This window comes from Pelodiscus sinensis, chromosome 14 (genome assembly GCF_052426305.1).
Source record: "Pelodiscus sinensis isolate ZL-2025 chromosome 14, ASM5242630v1, whole genome shotgun sequence".
NCBI classification, from domain to species: Eukaryota; Metazoa; Chordata; order Testudines; family Trionychidae; genus Pelodiscus; species Pelodiscus sinensis.
Genome location: NC_143065.1, coordinates 6733892 through 6757487, shown reverse-complemented (window position 1 = coordinate 6757487; position 23596 = coordinate 6733892). Strand labels below are relative to the sequence as shown.

At 44.2% G+C, this 23596-nt stretch overlaps 1 protein-coding gene and 1 long non-coding RNA gene across 9 annotated transcripts in view; one reads left to right on the top strand and one right to left on the bottom strand.

The window, feature by feature from the left end:
• Window positions 1-23596, top strand: part of ACSBG1 (acyl-CoA synthetase bubblegum family member 1) — a 72193-nt gene that overhangs the window by 36221 nt on the left and 12376 nt on the right. For 7 of the 8 annotated variants that reach the window (XM_075897617.2, XM_075897614.2, XM_075897619.2 and 4 more), the window contains 7 exons: window positions 4757-4845; window positions 6568-6688; window positions 7947-8027; window positions 11726-11875; window positions 18489-18665; window positions 19814-19995; window positions 22301-22534. In XM_075897617.2, coding sequence (XP_075753732.2) covers window positions 4757-4845; window positions 6568-6688; window positions 7947-8027; window positions 11726-11875; window positions 18489-18665; window positions 19814-19995; window positions 22301-22534 — 1034 coding nt within the window. The remainder of the gene's footprint in view (window positions 1-4756; window positions 4846-6567; window positions 6689-7946; window positions 8028-11725; window positions 11876-18488; window positions 18666-19813; window positions 19996-22300; window positions 22535-23596) is intronic. The other variant, XM_089781920.1, reaches the window with a different exon arrangement.
• LOC149523577 (uncharacterized) lies at window positions 8007-19820 on the bottom strand. Its single transcript, XR_016350643.1, has 3 exons — window positions 19592-19820; window positions 13046-13163; window positions 8007-9525 (listed from the first exon to the last, which is right to left on the bottom strand). It is a non-coding gene; the product is annotated as an uncharacterized LOC149523577 (long non-coding RNA).

The following is a 23596-nucleotide window of genomic DNA, read 5'->3' as shown; positions in this document are numbered from 1 at the left end:
TACAACATTAAAAGATACCTGTGGAATTTCAGTCTTTATGGAGAGGAGCAATCATCTGTGTCTGCTAGAACCAGAATCACAGCCTTTATTTAAATAACACTCCTTTATTTTTGCTAGATACAGTTTTCTAAGACTAGTAACTGAACCATCCAAATATTATCAAGATCTTTTCAATCCACAGACGGGGATCAGTTTCATCCTGTGTTTCCTGTTGAGATTTACCTTTTTTTTTTTTTAGGGCAATACATTTGAGGTCCCCAACTTTTTCACTTAAATTTCTGAATTACCTAGCAACTTTTTATTTTATGATTGACTAAGGCAATAAGAAGTAGCTTAGTAAAAAATTCTGCTTAATCTATTATATATTTGAGAGAGTTTGTCTCTCTATATGCCTGTCTGTCCTTCCATTTGTCTGTCTCTTTGTTTTGGTCTGTTTATTCAAGAACGTCTCCTAAATTGCAAGCACTAGTACCACCAAATTTGGTGTACAGCTTCCTCTTCTCATAAAGCAAGGTGAGGGTTTTGTTTTGCCAGGAAAATGGGATGTGCCTGGAATGGGATTGCTTCTCATAAAACCATACAGAAAAGAGACAGAATCATCAGGCAGGTGAAAGGAGCTGGCTGGGGACTGTGGCGGGGTCACCAGCCCCGCCCCCTTCAACTCCAAGGCCTGGTCCTTTAACTGCAGGAACAGAGACCTAGTCCTTTGTATACAGGCCCAGCGGCCTAGTCCTCTGAATACAGGCCCAGGGGCCTAGTCCTTTATGGGATCCCCTCATTGTCCAGGATCTGGGAGGAAGGGGTAGGGGGGCCCAGGCCCTCCCTCTCCACCAGGCCCCAACCCAGAGCCCTATCAGTGGCGGGCGGTTCCCACCACTGGCTCGGCGGAGAGTTCTGCCGAAACTCGCCGAGCCCACTGGGTCCTTTCCTGGTCCCCACCCTGGGTTGCTTCCTACCCCCTCACCCTGGCCACAACTTCTAGGGGAAGTGAGATCAAGTCATGGAGGCTGGGTCCATGGAGTGGTATTAGCCAGGGGGTAGGAGTGGTGTCCCTGCCCAAGGTTTGTGGAAGGCTGGAGATGGATGGCACGAGACAAATGGCTTGGTCACTGTCTTCGGTCCGTCCCCTCCAGGGTCCCTAGGGTTGGCCGCTGTCGGCAGACAGGCTATTGGGCTAGATGGACCTTTGGTCTGACCTAGGATGACCATTGTAAGCTCAGGGCTCAGGGTCGGGGGTCTCAGTGGACCACCTTGATTTTCATGCACTCCTGCTCCTGGGTGGCCAGGCTGGCAGCTCTCCTGCCCTAGACGGCCACTTTCCTGTGCCTAGTGCGGAGGTCGTGGACGAGGTCCACGATGTCTGCACTAGCCCAGGCGGGTGCCCGCCTCTTGCGGTCCCGGGCAAGTTCCCGGGAGCCGCCAGCCTGGTCCCGGGAAGAGGGGGAGGGCTGGGGGGCATCGGGTGGGTGGCTCGATTCGTGCCAGGTGCAGGGTCTGCTGGCTGGGTGCTGGCAGGCTTGCACCTGGCATGGGCACCGTAGCCAGCCCGTGCCCCTTTAAGGGGTCCGGGGCCGGGAGGGGGGGGCATAGAGTTTCCCTGGTGTTGGCCAGAGTGGCCACCAGGGAAACCTGGGGAGGGCTAGCCTCCCACTAGTTCGAATTAAGGGGCTACACAGCCCTTAATTCAAACTAGTAAATTCGAACTAGGCTTAATCCTCGTGGAATGAGGTTTTCCTAGTTCGAACTAAGCGCTCCGCTAGTTCGAATTAAATTAGGAGTAACGGTAGTTCGAACTAGGAAGCCTAGTTTGAACTACCTAGTTCGTGCCGTGTGTAGCCGCGCGGCACGGGGTTTGAACGAGCAGGGATTTAAAAATGGCGGCACCCGTCTTATGCAAATGAAGCCCGGGAAATTCAAATCCCGGGCTTCATTTGCAAGTGTGGTATGCCTACATTTCCCTGCTAATTCGAACTAGGGGGGTAGTGTAGACATACCCTTAGTAAGTTTGCTGCTACCAAACTGGAAAGGGTTGCAGGTGCTTTGAAGAATAGGGTCATAATTCAAAATTATCTGGATAAACTGAAGAAATGGTCTTAGGTAAATACGATGAAGTTTAATAAGGACAAATGCAAAGTACTCAACCTAGGACGGAACAATTGGTTTCATACATACAAAATGTGAAGCAACTATCTAGGAAGGAGTACTGAAGAAAGAGATTTAGGGGTCATAGTGGACTACATGCTAAATATGAGTCAACTGTGTGACACTGTTAGGAAAAAAACAAGCATGATTCTAGGGTGCATCAACAGGAGTGCTGTGAGTAAGTCACAAGAAGTCATTCTTCTGCTTTTCTCTGCACTGATTTGGCATCAAATAAAGTATTGTGTCCAGTTCTGGGCACCACATTTCAAGAAAGATGTGGAGAAATTGGAGAGAGTCCAGAGAAGAGAAACAAAAATGATTAAAGATCTAGAAAATATGGCCTATAAGGGAAGACTTGAAGAACTGGGTTTGTTTAATTTGGAAAAGAGAAGACTGAGAGGGGAAATTATAGCAATTTTCAAGTACAGGCAGTCCCCGGGTTACGTACAAGATAGGGACTGTAGGTTTGTTCTTAAGTTGAATCTGTATGTAAGTCGGAACTGGCGTCAGCCGCTGCTGAAACTGATCAGTTTCAACTACGGCTGAATCTGGACGCCAGTTCTGACTTACATACAGATTCAACTTAAGAAACCCAGGCGTCCAAGTCAGCTGCTGCTGAAACTGATCAGTGGCTGATTCCAGGAAGCCCGGGGAAGAGCAACTCTGCCTCGGGCTTCCTGTAGTCAGCCGCTGGTCAGTTTCAGCAGCGGCTGACTTGGGGACGCCTGGGGCAGAGCAGCTGGGGTGCTGCTGGGTTGCTCCAGTAGCACCGCTCCTCGGCGCTACTGGAGCAACCCAGCAGCACCCAAGCTGCTCTGCCGCAGGCTTAGGCAAGAAAAGCCTGGTCTGCTGGGGGGGCACTAGCTGCACCCCCCCCCCCAGCAGACCAGGGAGACCCGTGTGGCCGGACCGCCCGCGTCCTCCACGGCTTTGCTCTGTCTCCCTGGTCTGCTGATGGGGAACAAAGCCTTGGAGCACGCCCGCAGCGGGATAGCCCAGGCGCGCCCGGGCTATTCCGCTGCGGGCGTGCTCCAAGGCTTTGCTCCCGGTCTCCCTGGTCTGCTGGGGGGGGGGGGTCCAGCAAAGCCACTGGACCCTCCCAGCGGACCATAGGGACAGGAGCAAAGCCGCCCAGGTGGCGGGAGTCCCGCTGCCTGGGCGGCTTTGCTCCCGGACAAAGGAGCAAAGCCGCCCAGGCGGCGGCTTTGCTCGGGTGTCCCTGGTCTGCTGGGGGGGGTCCAGCGGCTTTGCCGGACCCCCCCCCCAGCAGACCAGGGAGACCGGGAGAAGCTTTTCTCACCCCAGAGGACATGGGTGGCGACTCGCCGCCCGTGAGCTCCGGGGCGAGAAAAGCCCCGTTCGTAAGTGCGGATCCGACATAAGTCGGATCCGCGTAAATCGGGGACTGCCTGTACCTAAAAGGGCATTAGAAGGAGGAGGCTGCAAAATTGTTCTCCATAACCTCTGATGATAGGGCAAGAAGCAATGGTGTTGTAAGCTGCCTCGAATATTTTAAATAGAGAGGTGGTGTAAAAATATTTTAATTAATTAAATAAATAAATACATAAATAAATGGGCTTAAATTGCAGCAAAGGAGGTTTAGGTTGGACATTAGGAATAACTTCCTACCTGTCAGGGTGGCTAAACACTGGAATAAGTTGCCTGTGGAGGTTGTGGAATCTCCATCATTGGGGATATTTAAGAGCAGGTTAGACAGACACATGTCAGGAATGATCTGGATGGTGCTTGGTCCTACTGAGAATGCAGGGGCCTGGATTTGATGACCTCTCAAGGTCCCTTCTAGTTCTAATATTCTCTGATTCTATGAATGTGCTCTGTTCCCTCATGGCCACAGGAGGGAGAACACACAGCGCATTCTCTCCAGGTATGTCCCTAGGTAGGGACAGAGCACAATCTCAGATCTAGTATTTCTGAACATCAGGACTTGCTCCTTGGGGAGGGCCATAGAAGGGGCTGATTCATGGCCCATCTTGCATAAGACCACTGAGGCACCTGAGATTGCAGAGGGAACATACTACACCCATCTGAAGAGTAATGCAGCATGTATAGTTCTCTCTTTGCCTAGGGATCTTGAAATACAATTCCTCTCAGTGGTCCTCCAGGGCCATACAGCTCTGCAACACTCTTCATTTGGGTGTTGGACTCGAAGACCTCCTGGGGTCTCTTCCAACTCTATGATTCTATGCACAGCCAACAATCTGGCCCTGAGTAACACGAAACAAAATTAACCTGGCAAGGTAGAAAAGGGTTAGTAAAGATTCTGAATATGGGATAAGACTAATATGTACGGAACTTCAGTTCATGTTTTTTAGACTGTTGAGGAACAGGACTGGGCTGGGAATTTGGGAGAGCAGGGTGGAAGAATTGTATATCTGCATGAATGTAAAGAGTGTTAATTGCAGACAGTGGTTCCATTTGTACTGTGTATATGGTCTATTAATATGTTTTGCACAAATGACTAGAGCTATTGAAGGGCACATGTTAAATGCATAAATAATAAAGAGCTACACATCAGTTTTTTTCTGTGTTCACTATATCTTTCTCTCTAACATATCTGCATTATATATCTCAGTGTTTGCTCTTTTGTTTTAAGCTTGGTCTTGAACGATTCCACAGCGTAGCCATACTTGGATTTAATTCTCCAGAATGGTTCATTTCAGCAGTTGGAGCTGTTTTTGCTGGGTAAGTTTTGGATTGGCGCTAGGCCTAGTAACGAATATTTTCCAGTGTAGCCTTTAGTTCTGTGGAGTGTGATCATCTCCTGCAGAAAGGGGAAGAAGAGAAATCATATTTCATCCTCCTTGTGCACCCAAAATAAACCACTGTTTTTTCATAGGAGAGCTGTTGTAGCTTTAACTCACTTCTTGGGGCATTGTAAGAGCACTTAAACCAGTTGTGGGCACCTTGCTGTTCATGGGCCACATGCAACCCATCAGGGCTCTATGTGTGGCCCATGAGACATCTTGTTTACTGTTGCCCACTCATTGGGTTGCCAGTTTCCGCTGGTTTCCGTCCGTGTAATTTTTTTCCTATCAGTATTATTAAAGTGACATGCACACATTGACTGTGAGAGCCATACACTCCCTCTGCACCCCAATCAAAGTTCTGCTATGATTCAAATGGCACATCCCACAAATTCTAGATGCACAAGTTCAGTGTGCAGAACTACTCTATCCCAGGAGACAATCGTGTGGTCCACTGAGATGCAGGGCAGATCATGCAAGCCCACTCACTAGGTTAGGCCTCGTATCACTGCCTTAAACTATGACCTGTAGTATGGCTTCATTTACAAAGTTGCCATCTCATAAGTTGTGCTACAGCCTATTGGGATGTTTAGTTACATGGTGAAGATCTGTTACTTTCCCTGAATCTAATGTACCGGTAAAACAGTCCAAAACCTCACAAAATGAGTCAGCTTGCTAAACGCCCAGTTGTGATGGATCCACAAGATACTGTTCTGTTTCCTGTCTCTGTTGCTTGAGCAATATGGACCAAAGCCCATCCAGGCCCACTGATGAGGCATGAGGGGGACACAAAGAAGGCAGCTGCCTGGGGGCCTGGCAATTTCAAAGGCTCGAGGCTCCTGCCACCACTACTACTGCAGCAGCAGTAGTAGCCAGAGCCACAGGCCCTTTAAATCAGTGCTGGAGTCCAGGTTTCCCTAGACTCAGACCCATCCCTCCTCCAGGCGCCCAGCAATTCTGTCAGCTGTCCTGAGTCCATCAATTTCCTGTCAGTACAGCTGAGTCGGCCCATGTTCTGATCCCTGGTCTGATCACAGAGCAGATTACATCCAGACCAATAAAGTGACAAATGAAGCAGTAACCAGACAAATTCTGTCTGTCGCAGTGTCTGTCTGTCTAATTCCAGTAATAGGTTTCTTGGTTTGGTCTCTCTGAAGTTGCACCTATACCAGCAAAATTCAAATCGATGATTCATTATCAGTGCAGCTCCCTTAGTGAAAGAAATAGTGTAGCCTGTCCTGTAAAGAGGACTTGAGCATTTGTACCACTGCGTGTCTTTGGCATTTTTACCTGCTCTAGGCAACATGTTGAGTAAAAGTTCTGAGTCTTACACTAACCCTCCACTGCATCAATTATGATTTTCCCTAGTGTAGACAAGGCTGTGAGTACTTCCGACATTCACACTCTCACGATAGTGCTCTTTTTCAGATTAACTGCAGAACTCTTCTCTTTCAACTGTTACTGTTAGTTGTACAGAATACTTGGGGCAAGCCCGACAGGCAAGCATTCATCTGTGTGAATGCATGGCCCTGTGCGGTCCAGTGAATTTCGTCCACTGTTAAATTCTCCTTCCCTTTTGAACATCTGTAGTATCAAGGGAAAAGTGTATCATGCTCTATGTTTTCCTGCTTATCCCTGAAGTTCACTTTTTTTTAAACAGAGGAATTGTCACAGGTATCTATGCAACCAATTCTCCTGAGGCCTGCCATTACATTGCTTATGACTGCAAAGCCAATATCATTGTGGTGGAAAATCAAAAACAATTGGACAAGATAATGCAGGTATGGTGGGGGTGGTTGCTGTTGTAACTTCTGAGGTGTAATTCCTTTGCTCTTGATGCTGTAAAAGGCCAAATATCAAAACTTTTAGCTGTATAACAGTCATTTGAAACGTCTCACAAAACTAGAGACAGAACTAATATTTCTTGTCCTGAAATCACAGGTCTCTGCCAATTGAAATACTTGAGCTAAAGGATAATCTCCATAGTTGTTAAAAAACACAGTGCCTATGACACACAGATGGGTGGTAATATTCTGTCCAGTAGACGGCATGCTAGTCAGTTTATTACAATGTTGTCTGACCATTAATTTTCTGGTGATGAGCATCATAGCTATCACAGTCTGTTTCAGTCCCAGTGATTAGGATGGCAAAAATCATTGCAACTCCATTTTCACTATAGGATTAACTAGTGTAGTGATGCTCAGTTCTGGCTAGCAGAGTGACCTTTTATGGGCTGGCATATTTCATGTGATTTGGGTCTGGATTTCAGGAATCACACTGGTGACTTCTTACAGAGCAAAATGAGTTTTGTCTTACGAGGCGGGAGAAGCCCCGCACAGCCGCCGGCAATGGACCGGCTGGGGAAACCCAGCTGCCGGCCTGCAAGCAGGGGCAGAGGAGAGGGGGAAAGGCATCCAGCAAGGGGGAGTCCATGGGGAACAGTGTGGTGAGCAGCGAACCCTCCACTGCTTTGCAGGGAGGCAGGGGAAGCCCTGCACAGTCGCCGGCGATGGGCTGGCTGGGGAAATCGTGTTATTCTGGGGACGGTCGTGTAATTCAAAAAACGTTCCCTAAAAAAAAATCATGCTATCACGAAAACGTGTTAAGCAGGCACGTGTTAAATGAGGAATTACTGTAGTTTGTTTTTTCTGTGCTTTTTACTTATTTTTTTCAAGCTCTCTTGGGGCAAAAGAGCTTGGGGTACCCCAGGGAAGGAATTCAAGTGTTCCGTGCTGTTTTTTCAAGGTTAAATCATTTTGTGGTGGCAGCTACCCCCCAAAGTCAGTAAATCTGTGACTCTGGGGAGTTTTTGTAAGCAGAACCTATAGAAGCAAGGTCTCTTTGTAGGCTCCCATCTTCTCTACTTGGAGTGCCGGAGTGGGGAACAACCTTGACAACAATCATTTAACTAAAGCATGTACATTTTCCTTTTATTTTGCACACAAAACCCAAAAACCTGTTACTTCACTTAAAGACCCTAGCAACACTGAGTAAATCTGCTAGTGAATTATCTGCTGTTGTTTTTGAAAACACCAACAGATCTGGAATCGTCTACCATACTTGAAAGCAGTTGTGTTGTACAATGACTGTTTGCCAGAGAGACACCCCAATTTATATACGGTATGTGAATTTTAGAGCTATGTAATAATTCATTCATTTGATGAATTTAACCTCCTTTTCTGTCTGTGAGAGGTTCTCAATGTTTTCAAATGTGTTTACTCTTCAATCTACTTCAGTATATTTTTCCATGTATTTCATTCACTCTGCAACTTGTTTTAATAGTTGATATTCAAAATTAAAGCTACATTGGTTAGATGTCTTGGTCATGTGTTATAGTTTCAATTACTTGATAAGATTAACATAATATTTACCACACTGCTTATGAGACTATAAATGCAGAACCTTTGTTGGTGTTGGTGTTTTACGAAGACATTTTCTTCGTAGCTTTAGTGTATATTGAATTGTGGTCAGTTATGCTGGGAAGTAGAGAATGCTTGTGCTGTCACAATCCATTGTCAATATTTTGCTGTCATATGGAACCTCCTATTCTGCTAATCTTTGTGTTTTGTAGCAAATATTTCTATCCACTCGCAATTGTTGAATACAATCAACTTTTATGTATGCAAAGACTAAAACACTGGTTCTGGTGTATTCGGGGTCTTCCTTTGCCCATGCAGTACTTAGACAGCAAGATTAGGGACAAGATAAAGGATCAGACTTCCTCTCAGATATAGGTACAAAATGTAGGTTTTAAAAACAGGGTTTTATACAATCCGGAATGCATAGAAAAAATGACTCTGAATTAACAGTGGAAATCCCCTGCTTAAGTTTCAGTGTTCATGCTAATGAATTGAAAAAAAAAAAAGACTACATTTAGTAGAGAGTGAATAGCAGATAAATCCTTTAAGGCTTCAGATATCAAAACTGAAAATATTTTATTAGTAACAGAAACTAGAAGAAAAAATTTAACGTATTTATGCTGCAATTGTTCCTTCTCGCTGTAAAGATTTACATATTACAAAACACCCAGAGAAAGGCACATAAATATCAAAAATCTGCTATACAAAATGCAGTTCAATCATAAGAAAAATTAATTTGCAGTATAAAGAAGAGCATATTTAATCAATACATTTCTTATTAAATAACAATAAACAGTAAAGTTTAACTCACACTAAATTCCAAGTGTCTGAGAACTTTTGATGGGAAGTTTATATTTGCTAATAATGGAGGACAAAATGTAACTGAAAATGCTACTGATCTGGTGACAGATTTGCCACCTGTTTTCCATGAGAGAGGATAATTGCTACATTAGTTGTGTTTATAAGAACTGGTACGTGCCAGATTTATGTTCCATACAGAGATACTCAGAGGTCAAATCACCAATGGTAGAGAGAGTTTATTAGCTTTAATACAAATCCAGTCACACAAAACACAGGCTATCGATAGGAAAAGTTTTTTGCATAACAGTTTGATAGCTGAGAGAATTGTACAGTGATGAGCAGTTGCTGTCACTACAGCAGACCTCTGGACAGTGCATGTTTCCATAAATCAGTAGATGTGCGTGATTTGTTTTACCCTTTGGTCTCTGTGGAATGGAAACACGATCCTAGTGCAGGTGCTGTTCAAATAAACAATGCAAAGGCAACAGGGGCACAGAGATTAATGCCATATGGTAAGACAGAGAATAAAGGTCAGGAATACAAAGCATGAATTGTCAAGTCATATAGGAACGAATCCTGACCCCGTGCCATTGCAGTTGCCAGTGGCACTGATACAGCCTGCTGTGGTGACATCTACACTGCATATTTATTTCAGAATAAGCTACTCCAGAATACAGGACTAAGTCCTGTCTTTTGTTTCAGCACGACCAGACTAACACGGCTACATCTCTATTACTATTCTACTCCAGAAGAGTTATTCCAAAATAGCTGATTTCAAAATAGCATGTCTACACTGCAGAGAACCCCTCTGATACTACACTGCAGAGAAGCCTCAAAATTAGCCTGAGGCAGGCTTCCCTAATGCAGGTGTGCTATCTTTATTTAGAGCCCCAAGAAGAATAACTTAGAATGGCCCTGGTGAGGGGCTATTTTGAAATAGCAGAAGTGGAGCATCTACACATGACTTATTTCGAAATAGCTATTTCAGAAAGGTGTTATTCCTTGTAGATTGAGGTTTACAGAAGTCGGAATAAGCTGCCCGTTATTTCAAAATTATTTTGAAATAACAAAATTGCTGTGTAGACACTCACATAGTTATTTCAGAATAATGGCTATTATTCCGAAAAACTTGTGTGTAGACACACCCTGTGTGGGGAGCAGCAGGATGTGAAGAAACCATTAAGGGGATCTCCACTCTGCCTATGCCATGAAACCGTGCTCTGTGGTGGGCTCCTCCATGTTTTTACAGTGGAAGGGGTTGGAGTGCATGACTAAAATGGAATCTCCACACAGATTCTCCCATGGAGGGGTAGCTCTGCTGAGAGGAAGGATCCATCCTCCTGAGCTATGTAAACTCTCCTTTGCCACTGCCACCCTGCAGCCCAGTTGTTGTTATGAACTTGTTGTACAGTCCAAGATTTGCCTTTAAGGGTATGTCTAAACTACATCCCTCTTTTGAAAGAGGGATGTAAATAAGACAGATTGAAATTACAAATGAAGCCAGGATTTGAATTTCCCATGCTTCATTTGCATAATAGTGGCTGTGCGGTCTTTTGAAAAAGGGCTTTTCAGAAGTAAAACCACCATCTAGGTGGGGTTCTTTCGAACCCTCCTCCCCCGTGGGATCTTTTGAAAAAGGGGTTTAAATCCTTTTTTTTGGTCTAATTTACATCCCTCTTTTGAAAGAGGGGAATAGTTTAGACATACCCTAAGACAGTAGTGAGGAGACGTCTTGCCAGATATAGAACTGGTTTGCTGCCTCTGTCACTGCTCGTGGACAGTTGTGTAAACATGCTATGAATAATCCAATCTCAGTGGGATATTAACCCTTAGGCTGCTGGTTCTCTTTCCCACATGCTGTGACTATCCCATCCCGACCTCTGGCCCCATTAACATTGAATCAATGGGATCTTAAAGTGAGCATGTAATGTTTAGACCCATATGAATGTATTCCAACTATTTGATAGTAATCAATAGAACATCTCAGCACAGATTCTTCATTCTTCTAAGGTAATTTTGCATTGCACAAAGAAATCATATGCCAACAGCCTAAGTTCAGAGACTGGATGGGACACTATCAGAGAGCTTCAGCCAGCTTCCTACATCTGCTCATCTTCCCTTGAATGGGAGAACTGAGGCCATTGTTCACATATTTAAATAATAAGAATACTTTGCTTCTACTCAGATCCTTTCATTCTAGGATCTCAAAGTGCTTTACATATAGAATAGATAAGAGATAACCTCTTGGAAATTTAACACAATTGGACAGTTTACTTGGTGTTTTAATTATAAGCTATGTTACAATTTACTTTAAATATGAATCAAGCCCATTTTTAAAAGATTAATAAAACTTAACTGCCTTTGCCCACTCCATTTCTAATGGTGTGGTGAGGGTTCTGATTCACAAACTTTTTAGGTATAACTAGTGGAGAAGAGACTGCATGACAAACTTCAAAACTGTGGTCCTATTTTGGTCTTGGAGCCTTCATACAGGCAAATTTCCAATTTACTGGATAGGGAGTGTTGTCTAAGAATGGTCAGCAGAATCAGGCTCATTATAATTTTACTATTTGTTTACATACCATTAAAGTATTGCAATTTCCACACTTGCTATAAGCTGACTTCTTGCATCATTCCCTTCCCCCTTGCATTTTGTAGATGGAAGAATTTATGGAGTTGGGAAATGATATACCAGATACTACACTCAATGATATTATTAACTCTCAAAAGCCAAATCAATGTTGTGTGCTCGTATACACTTCTGGAACATCTGGGAAGCCAAAAGGAGCCATGCTGAGTCATGACAATGTATGTATTCTAGACACCACTTTAGAGCATAAGGGTCTTTATTTCTGTGCTTTTGAAATAAATGGGATCATTTCTGAAACTTTACAAGCCTGTCTCATAGTTGAGTTTCTAAATGACATTCTTTGGTTCATGCAGTTGATTGTGTGATTAAAACACTATTACCACAAATATCTTCAAAAGAATCATGCACTTTAGCCAGTGAGTGTCACAGCCACCTGATAGTAAAGCTTTTGCAAGGTTTTATTTAAATTGGCGCTTTTCCTATAAAATTGTTACATTTCCAAGTTACATTACTTTTTGTTCTTCCTAATTTAGTAAAGAATAGCAAAAGTTGTCTATATTCTGCAGCCTTGTTATTCACAAATTCCATGTCTATGTTGCTGCAAACAGCAAACTCTCCAGCGCTAAAGAGAAGTGAAAAATCAAGTGGAAAAGAGACTTTACACAACAGTCTGCTCACCAATGGCTAAACTGGTTGATTCTTACATGACTATACAGTGAGGGAAAGGATTCAGGAACTTGCATGAATACTTGTGTAGCCCATAAAAGGACTGTCTAGAAATGCAACCTCTGCTCATGGTGGAGGCACAGGGACTAATACTAAGAGCAATTCACCATAAATAGAAAGTAGGCTGAGAAATGTCTGGAAGCAGGATACACTGGACATGATAGACCAAAGGGTTGATCTGGCATGACAAATCCTCTGTTGTCCTGTCTCAGTGGAGTATGGTATAGTTTCTATTTTGCGGTCAAATTATTTCTGACTACTGTGCATAAGCAGGCTATTTTTATGCCAGTCAACACAGTGGAAAACATCCTATGCCTCTAACCGTGCTGCTGCCTTCTTTAGTCAAAAGAAGTTTGCCTCAGTCCTTATTCTAACCCTGTGTAGTGTCAGGCATTCACCCCCTTCATAACCACACTGATTTGACATGTGAATGTAACTGTGCACTGAAGAATTTTTGGAGGCTAAACAGATAATGTAGCTACATATTTAGAAAACATCTTTTCATACCCCCTTGTACTCTTTTTCACTAATGATAAATAACATTGGTGATACTAAATAACTGTTGTCTAGACAAATTATCCTTTCTGTTCTATAGTATTTATTGCTGTTTTGTTTCCAATTACACCTATAAATGCAGTGTTGGTAAAACATTTCAAACTGACCTTTCTGACACTAGAATCCTCTTTACCCATGTCAGGGCAGCAGTACAATTAAGGACAGTACACATCTCCTCTTGTGGGTCTCCCAGAGTGCCTCAAGCATGACCACGAAGGACCATTTCTAGGGATGAAATGGAGAAATGCACTAAAATAAATAGGTGAAAATCAATGAGGAAAAATGCAGAGTAGTACACTTAGGAATGAATAATCAAGTGTGCCAATCCAAAATGGGAGATGACTGCCTAGGAAGGAGTACCACTGAATAGGACATGGGAGTTATAATGGATCACAAACTAAATTGGAATCAACAATATAATACTATTGCAAAAAAGCAAACATCGCTCTGGCAAATATTCACATGAATGTTGAAAGCAAGACACGAACAATAATTCCTTTACTCTACTCAGTGCTCATAAGGCTTCAGCTGGAGTATTATGTCCAGTTCTGGTCATCAAACTTTGGGAAAAATTAAGACAAACTGGAGAAGTCCAGAGAAGTCCATGCAATAAAAATGATTACAGATCTAGAAAACCTGTCTTGAAAGGAATTTTTTTAAAGTTTTGTTTAATCTAGAGAAGAGAAGACTGAGGGGAAATATAACAGGTCTTGAAGTACATAAAAGACTATTATAAAAAGGGTAATAAATTGTTCTTCTTAACCCTGGAGGATAGGAAAGGAAGTAATGGGCTTAAATTGCAGCAAAGGAGATTTAGGTTAGATATTAGACAAAACTTTCTGTCAGGATAGTTAATCACAGGAACAAATTACTTAGGGAAGCTGTAGATCTGTAGTTCTTAACTGGTGGTCCATGGACCACTTGTAGTCCATGGTGACTTTTCCGGTGGTCCACAGGAACATTGTCCAAAGTCACACGGCGTGAGCAAGCGCCACTATTAGGCTGTTTTATGCCGTGTTCATAAGCACACGGCGCATCATCCATAGCGTCACCTAGGACGCAACCTCATTGTGTTGCCAGTAACTTCCATCGGAGGCTTTGAGAATCAGTGCAGCTTCTGCCATCGTGCTGAGCAGTTGCTGTGTTGTTCGTCCTGTGCTACATGTGCTGTTTTACAGGTGTGGTGTAGTTTGTTTATAATGGCAACGACAGGAAGAAATGTCAAGCGCAAATATTCAGAGGACTATGTCAAATTCGGCTTCACTTGTCAAGAAAAAGAAGACATGGATTTGCCACAATGTGGTATTTGTTTCGAAGTCTTGGGGAATGACTCAATGAAGCCAGCTAAGCTGAAACTCCATCTCGAAAAGTGTCACCCCAACTTGTTGCAAAAGGATGAAGATTATTTTGTGCGGCGGTTACCAGGTCTGAAACGGCAGCACCTCGACTCAACAAGCGCATTCTACAATAAGACAAGCAATGCCGTGCGCGCTTCCTACATTGTTCCATACAAAGTTGCACAGGCCAAGAAGCCTCATACCATTGTAGAACAACTTGTGCTCCCCTGTGCAAAAGAGATGGCGTGGCTTGTTCTTGGTGAGGAAGCAGCAAGGTAGCTGAATGATGTATCTCTCTAATGACACAGTATCAAGATGGATAAATGAATTTCACAGAACATCAGTGAACAAGTTGTGGATGAAATAAAGAAGTCTCCATTGTTTGCCATACAATTGGATGACTCAACCGACATCACATTGTGCTCTCAGCTATTGGTTTTCACACGATACATGGTTGAGGGAGACTTCAAAGACGAATTTCTTTTTTGTATGTGATGGAAATTGTTAACAATTTCTTTGAAGTACATGGTCTGGATTGGGTAAATCTTGTGGGTGTCACCACTGATGGGGCACCTGCCATGCTGGGCTCGAGATCAGGCTTCCAAACGCTGGTGAAACAATGCGCTCCAATGGTAACCGGAATTTTTGCTTCATTCATAGGGAAGCTTTGGCGTCAAAAATGTTGCCTGATCAACTGAACACCATTTTCAAAGGGTTTGTGAAAATGGTGAATTACATCAAATTATCGGCTCTGAACACCAGGCTGCTCAAAAGATTTTTGCCTGGACATGAGTTCTGACTTTGATGTATTGCTGTTCTACACTTCTGTACGGTGGTTGTCAGCAGGGAATGTACTCAACAGATATCAGTGCTTGAGCCCTCTGGTGAGGGTCACATCAGCAATACCAGCTGTGTATATAGGGCAGGAGTTTTAGTGTTCAATGTGCAGCAGGGGAAAAAACAGACTGCCACCATTTCATTATATTCCTTGCAGGTTTTTTCCTCTAAATAGGCCTTATATATGAGTGACAAGCTACAGGTTGATGATATCATGAGCTTTCGTGGGCACAGCCCACTTCTTCACATGACTGGAGTGTTAGATGTCCAGAACCAAAATTAAATGGGGGGAGGGAGGGTATGGAAGGGGAGGAAACAAAAAGAGGCAGTGAGTATATAAATATCAAAGGGAAAACTGAGCTGGTATGTAACAGGCAAAACTGATACTCTATGGCTGTGTCTAGACTGCATCCCTTTTCCGTAAAAAAAGGGATAAGGCTTTATTTTCCAAAATATCCCCGTCTAGACTGGTGCTTTTTTCTGGCAAAGCTCCAAGCCGGAAAAAAGCGGCAGCCATGTTTATGCAAATGAAGCAGGGGGGATTTAAATCCCCGCTGCATTTGCAATTGCGATGTGTCTAATTTGTATCCCTTTTACGGAAAAGGGATGCAGTCTAGACACAGCCTATAAGGACCTAGAGACTGGATCGTTAAAAGAAGCAGATAAGGACCATTAGTTAGCATTTAGGGTACATCTAGACTACAGGGTTTTGTCGACAGAAGTTTTGTCGACAGATATTGTTGCCAAAGCTTCTGTCGACAAAGAGCGTCTAGACTACATTCAGTTCTGTCGACAAAGCAAGCTGCTTTGTTGACAAAACCCTGTAGTCTAGACACACCCCTACATGCAATAACACCTTCTGTCGACAGAACTCTGTCGACAGAAGGTATTATGCCTCGTAAAATGAGGTTTACCAGCGTCGACAAAACTGTTGAGTTCTGTCGACGTTATGTCGACAGAACTCAGCGGTAGTGTAGACGCAGGTATAGTTTTGTCAACAAAAGTCCACTTTTGTCGACAAAACTCTATAGTCTAGACACACCCTTAGAGAGGAAGAGTACTAACACCAGAATCTACATTATCTGCTTCTCTGCCCTCCCAACCCCCGCCTTATTTAACTCCATCTCGAAAAGTGTCACCCCAACTTGTTGCAAAAGGATGAAGATTATTTTGTGCGGCGGTTACCAGGTCTGAAACGGCAGCACCTCGACTCAACAAGCGCATTCTACAATAAGACAAGCAATGCCGTGCGCGCTTCCTACATTGTTCCATACAAAGTTGCACAGGCCAAGAAGCCTCATACCATTGTAGAACAACTTGTGCTCCCCTGTGCAAAAGAGATGGCGTGGCTTGTTCTTGGTGAGGAAGCAGCAAGGTAGCTGAATGATGTATCTCTCTAATGACACAGTATCAAGATGGATAAATGAATTTCACAGAACATCAGTGAACAAGTTGTGGATGAAATAAAGAAGTCTCCATTGTTTGCCATACAATTGGATGACTCAACCGACATCACATTGTGCTCTCAGCTATTGGTTTTCACACGATACATGGTTGAGGGAGACTTCAAAGACGAATTTCTTTTTTGTATGTGATGGAAATTGTTAACAATTTCTTTGAAGTACATGGTCTGGATTGGGTAAATCTTGTGGGTGTCACCACTGATGGGGCACCTGCCATGCTGGGCTCGAGATCAGGCTTCCAAACGCTGGTGAAACAATGCGCTCCAATGGTAACCGGAATTTTTGCTTCATTCATAGGGAAGCTTTGGCGTCAAAAATGTTGCCTGATCAACTGAACACCATTTTCAAAGGGTTTGTGAAAATGGTGAATTACATCAAATTATCGGCTCTGAACACCAGGCTGCTCAAAAGATTTTTGCCTGGACATGAGTTCTGACTTTGATGTATTGCTGTTCTACACTTCTGTACGGTGGTTGTCAGCAGGGAATGTACTCAACAGATATCAGTGCTTGAGCCCTCTGGTGAGGGTCACATCAGCAATACCAGCTGTGTATATAGGGCAGGAGTTTTAGTGTTCAATGTGCAGCAGGGGAAAAAACAGACTGCCACCATTTCATTATATTCCTTGCAGGTTTTTTCCTCTAAATAGGCCTTATATATGAGTGACAAGCTACAGGTTGATGATATCATGAGCTTTCGTGGGCACAGCCCACTTCTTCACATGACTGGAGTGTTAGATGTCCAGAACCAAAATTAAATGGGGGGAGGGAGGGTATGGAAGGGGAGGAAACAAAAAGAGGCAGTGAGTATATAAATATCAAAGGGAAAACTGAGCTGGTATGTAACAGGCAAAACTGATACTCTATGGCTGTGTCTAGACTGCATCCCTTTTCCGTAAAAAAAGGGATAAGGCTTTATTTTCCAAAATATCCCCGTCTAGACTGGTGCTTTTTTCTGGCAAAGCTCCAAGCCGGAAAAAAGCGGCAGCCATGTTTATGCAAATGAAGCAGGGGGGATTTAAATCCCCGCTGCATTTGCAATTGCGATGTGTCTAATTTGTATCCCTTTTACGGAAAAGGGATGCAGTCTAGACACAGCCTATAAGGACCTAGAGACTGGATCGTTAAAAGAAGCAGATAAGGACCATTAGTTAGCATTTAGGGTACATCTAGACTACAGGGTTTTGTCGACAGAAGTTTTGTCGACAGATATTGTTGCCAAAGCTTCTGTCGACAAAGAGCGTCTAGACTACATTCAGTTCTGTCGACAAAGCAAGCTGCTTTGTTGACAAAACCCTGTAGTCTAGACACACCCCTACATGCAATAACACCTTCTGTCGACAGAACTCTGTCGACAGAAGGTATTATGCCTCGTAAAATGAGGTTTACCAGCGTCGACAAAACTGTTGAGTTCTGTCGACGTTATGTCGACAGAACTCAGCGGTAGTGTAGACGCAGGTATAGTTTTGTCAACAAAAGTCCACTTTTGTCGACAAAACTCTATAGTCTAGACACACCCTTAGAGAGGAAGAGTACTAACACCAGAATCTACATTATCTGCTTCTCTGCCCTCCCAACCCCCGCCTTATTTAATTTTGACTGTGGACATCCAACACTGGTCATGTGAAGAAGTGGGTTGTGCCCACAAAAGCTTATAATACCATTTACATGTTTTGCTAGTCTTTAAAGTGCTACCAGACTATTTGTTGGTTTTTAAGTTTATCCTGTACAGACTAACTTGGCTACCCCTCTGAAGCTTTTAATCTACAGGCTGTTAAAGGAAGTGCTATCTCTGATAATACATGTGTACTACACAAACAGTTTCATCATTAACTAATATAGCAGGCCTGCCTGCTTAAATGGTATTAAAAGAAAACAAAAAAAAAGATATTAACATTTTGTTTATGTGAACAGATAACCTGGACAGCAGCACATGCCAGCAGAGCAGGGGATATGCAACCAGCAGAAATCCAACAGGAGATTATAGTCAGTTACCTCCCACTCAGCCACATCGCTGCTCAGATCTATGACCTTTGGACTGGAATCAAGTGGGGAGAGCAAGTTTACTTTGCTGAGCCAGATGCTTTAAAGGTCTCTGTATTACTTTACGTTTACACTTTATTTTTTCATCAGCAGAAGCACTGAGTAGAGCATTTAGTTTTGAGGAGATGCATGAGAACATTGCCCATTCTGCAAAACTATTCTGGAAAAGTGAATCCAATGGGATATGTGGGCCTAATACTCCAATGCTCCACATTTTCCCCTCACCCTGAACCATACCTAGAACTCTGGTCCATCACAGAGCTCTACCATTTGAATTAAAGGAGAACTTTGGTAACTGCTAGCAAATAATTTGTTCATTAGATTATAAAATGGAAAAAATAATATAGTCAGAACTTCGGTCGCTCTTAAGGAAACAGCTTGAGGATTCCTCTGGCACCATATGCACGGGAACTAGGGATACACCCCTGCCGCACCACCACATTCTATGTAAGGTCCCAGCTACCAACTCCCTGCCTAGAATCCCAGCCACCAGCCCTACATTTGGGGGCTCCCCTACCAGATTGGGTCCCGGACTCCAGTCGGGAGCCCAGAAGCTCTGCTGTCAGTCCCAGCTTCCAGCCCTGTGCCCATGGGTGCCACTGCCAGCCCCACACTAGGGATCTGCTGCTGGCCCAGGCCCAGGGCTCTGCACCTGCCATCACCCTTCCCCATGTCCACATTTCCCCCATCCTCCCAGACCCCCGGCCCTGCTCTTGGTCCCAGTTCTTGGGGGCAGTGAGAGGTGCGGAGAATAGTAAAGGGGGTGCAACTCATCATCTCCACTCGAAAAACTCTAGCACCACTGCACGGTGGAGAAGGGAGTGTAAGCAATGGATCGGTAGGCAGGGTCAGGTGGGACAGAAAGGAGGACTAAAGGCAATTGTGTCCCTTCCCCAGCACGCACACAGTTTTGTCAAGCACTGTTGTAGCTCACCTAGGGATCCAACTGAAATACCGGGCTTGATCCCACTTACTTCAGTAATTAAAACTCTGCAAATCCATGGGTATCCACTTAATATCCATGGGTATCTGTATCCGTGGTTATGGATGCGAATCGCCTCCGCTTAATTTTGCAGATAAAGCTGTGAATGCAGATACACATTTTGATATGATATGTGTAAGTACTACAAGACTTAATCCATTAGAAAGAAAAAAAACCCCTCTATAGCACCAATCCTGATCCTTTATTTTAACAGGGCAGCTTGATCAACACACTGAAAGAAGCACAGCCAACATCTCATATGGGAGTTCCTCGAGTGTGGGAGAAAATCATGGAGAAATTAAAGGACGTGTCTGCTCAGTCAGGATTTATGAAGAAGAAAATGTTATCATGGGCCATGTCTGTTAGCTTAGAGAGGAACCTAAGCTGCTCAGGGAGGTATATTTAGTACCATATGACTGTAGCTATGCCAAAGAACCCCATCTGCTCTCGGTGATCCCCAAGTATCCCATTGACATCGGGGGGTTGCCTTTATGTTCTCAATAGCACAGATCTTTTGCCTGGTATTTGTCACTCAGCATTGTAGTTTTATATTTTGGTTGAAATCACTGGAGGGGAAGGATGTTCAAAAACAGATGAAACTGATCTCAGATTCAGTGTCTGCTGAGGTATCTAGTTTTGACTGGATTTTTCAATATAAACTTTTGAGTCTGGCACAAGCAATCTCTTGTCCTGCACCTGCATTTCTGCCTGAGGCTTGGCTATAGTTTTCCACTGGAGATTTTCTCAGCCTTTGTTGCATGTTTCAGGCTTTGACATCCACTCCAAGAGTACCATAAAACTAATTGCCAGATGATATTGTGAAGGCCAGAACTGAACTGCGATTAAAAAAAATTAGATAAATTCATGGAGGATAAATCTGTTGATGGCTATTGTCAACCCCATGTTCTGTGTGTCCCGAGCCTTTATTTGCCAGAAGCTGGGAGTAGACAAAAGCCAATGAATGGCTTGATGATTGCCTGATCCCTTCATTGCTTCTGAAGCACCTGGCATTGGCCACTGTCAGACAGTGGTGTATATGGGCCAGTATAGCCTGGCACGCCATACTGGCAAGTTATTTTTAGCTGCTATGGCATTCCAGAAAGACTCCCTAAAGGCTAGCCCCAGCCTCTCCACTGGCTGCCTTATCTCTGTGCACAGGCCTGTGGTCTGGGGGGGCTGGGAGCAGCGGCAGATGGCGAGCAGGGCGGCTGCCCCACGCCCCACACTTCAATAGGCCCCGCGAGTGCACTAATTCCTGTCGGCTGTGGCCATGGCACATGTGCGAAATTGTGCTGCCCTGGGCCCCACGGCACTGTCATCCGCCCCTGGCTGGGAGTGCAGTGGCAACTGGAGGAGCTGCTGGCTTCCTTTCCCTGCTGGGCTGGGCAGCAGGGAATGTTACAGAACAGCCAGCAGCTCCTCCAGCTGTAGGTAATGTGGATTGTACCACTTTGCACCACTGCTGTCAGAAGATAGGATACTGAGTTCAGCTGTTCTTAGGTTCTTATGTTCTCTACAGAGACCCGAAGATTAATCATGCCCTTCCCCCACCAAATAGAAACAGATTTATAGAGCCTGAGGGAGGATAGCATTTTATTGTGAATTTATGTATAGTAGGGGCAAGACATTATACGGTCCATGTACACCTCAAATTAAAACCCACTGCTGGCCTAAGCCAGCCAACCTGGGCTCCTGGGGCTTGACTGCAGGGCTGTTTCATTGGTGTGTAGACTTCTGAACTTGGGCCCCAGTTCTAGGGCACTATGAGGTGCGAAGGTTCCAGAGCTCAGGCTCCAGCCGTAGCCTGGAAGTTTACACCACAATGAAACAGCCCATCAACTGGCATGGGCTAGACACATACCCAGAGGCTACGTCTAGACTGGCATGATTTTCCGCAAATGCTTTTAACAGAAAAGTTTTTCCATTAAAAGCATTTGCGGAAAAGAGCGTCTAGATTGGCACGGACGCTTTTCTGCAAAAGCACTTTTTGTGGAAAAGTGTCCGTGCCAATCTAGACGTGGTTTTGCACAAGAAAGCCCCGATCGTCATTTTCGCCATCAGGGCTTTTTTGCGCAAAACAATACCGCATTGTCTACACTGGCCCTCTTGCGCAAAAGCATTTGTGCAAGAGGGCTTTTGCCCGAACAGGAGCAGCATAGCATTTCCGCAAGAACACTGACAATCTTACCTGAGATTGTCAATGTTCTTGCGGAAATTCAAGCGGCCAGTGTAAACAGCTGGCAAGTTTTTCCACAAAGGAGCTGCTTTTGCGGAAAAACTTGCCAGTCTAGATGCAGCCATAGTGTTTCCCCAAACCACTGCATGTCTGTACTGATTTGGTTTCCCAGACAAGTTTATTGACTTGCCCAGACAATGAGGCTCTTGTTATCTTAAGGATCCTAGATTTTGTTGGCACTGGCACACATTTAAGCAATAAAGAATCAAAGAATAGTGAAAACAGTGATCTCCACAATGCATTTCATCAGCTCTTCATGAATCTGCAAAATTGGTATGTCCCTAGTGTTTGGAGTTAGTATTTAGGGAAGGACATTCTGTAAAATGATACAAATGGGAACTAATGTGCCTAGACATTTAAAACCAAATAATGAATATGTAACTGAAACACAAAGTTGGCTTGTTTTGAAAATTATTTACATTTCCTCTGAATTTCACTATCTTTTTCTGTGTGTTTTTCATTCAGCAGTGACTTGAAGCCCTTTCGAACAAGATTAGCAGACTATTTAGTACTTGCAAAAATCCGCAACGCTCTGGGATTTTCCCACTGTCAGAAGCATTTCTGTGGTGCTGCTCCTCTCACTACAGAAACTCTGGATTTTTTCTTGAGTCTGAATATCCCCTTGTATGAGGCGTATGGGATGAGTGAGACCACGGGACCGCACTGCATGTCTGGGCCATATGTTTACAGACGTCGCAGGTAATTTTACAGAAAGTTTTTAATGTAGAAACCAAGCAATTCTGCCAAGATGAGAATGCCCGTGATGCCTGCTGTTCCCACTGTTTTTCTTTCCCAATCCTTCTTTCATGTCCTTGTATAAGGCAATTTCTGGGTTATTAATTTGTGGTACAGAATTACACGTTATTCAATGGATTTGCCACATCTTTGTCTCTGTTTTTGGAATCAAAATCTGTATATTTCAGTGTAAATAGAGCCCCACACAGAGAATCTGATTTTCTTCCACCACATCTGTCTAAGTACCACCCTATCTAATATATAACGGAGAATGTTGGTAAGTTTGTGCGCTAACAACTTGGACACTATGGGTATGTCTAGACTACATGCCTCTGGCAACAGAGGCATGTAGATTAGGCTACCCGTCATAGGAAAATGAAACGGCGATTTAAATAATCGCCGCTTCATTTAAATTTAAATGGCTGCCGCGCTGAGCTGATCAGCTGTTTGTCGGCTCAGCGCTGTAGTCTGGATGCTCCGCGGTTGACATCAAAGGCATTTGTTGACCTCCCCGGTAAACTTTCCGCATACCAGGGAGGTTGACAAATGCCTTTGATGTCGACCGCGGAGCGTCCAGACTACAGCGCTGAGCCGACAAACAGCTGATCGGCTCAGCGCGGCAGCCATTTAAATTTAAATGAAGCAGTGATTATTTAAATCGCCGCTTCCTTTTCTTATGCCGGGTAGCCTAATCTACATGCCTCTGTCGGCAGAGGCATGTAGTCTAGACATACCCTATAAGAGCTACCGCAACCAAATTTTGCATGGGATAACCTTTCATTCAGGAGAAGGTTTTTAAGGTACTTTTGGACCCAATCCGGGTCCTACCCTGCCCCCTGCATCACCTGCGGCCCCGGGCGCGAGCTAGGGCACCCCACTAGTGGGTAGACTCCCGGGACTCGCCCCCTTCCACCTGTGAGGTTACACAACTGACCCTCACCCCCACCCTCATGTACACAATGGCTCGGGCACCCGCCCTGCCCCCCGTGGCACCTGCAGCCCTTGGTGCGAGCTGAATCACCCCTC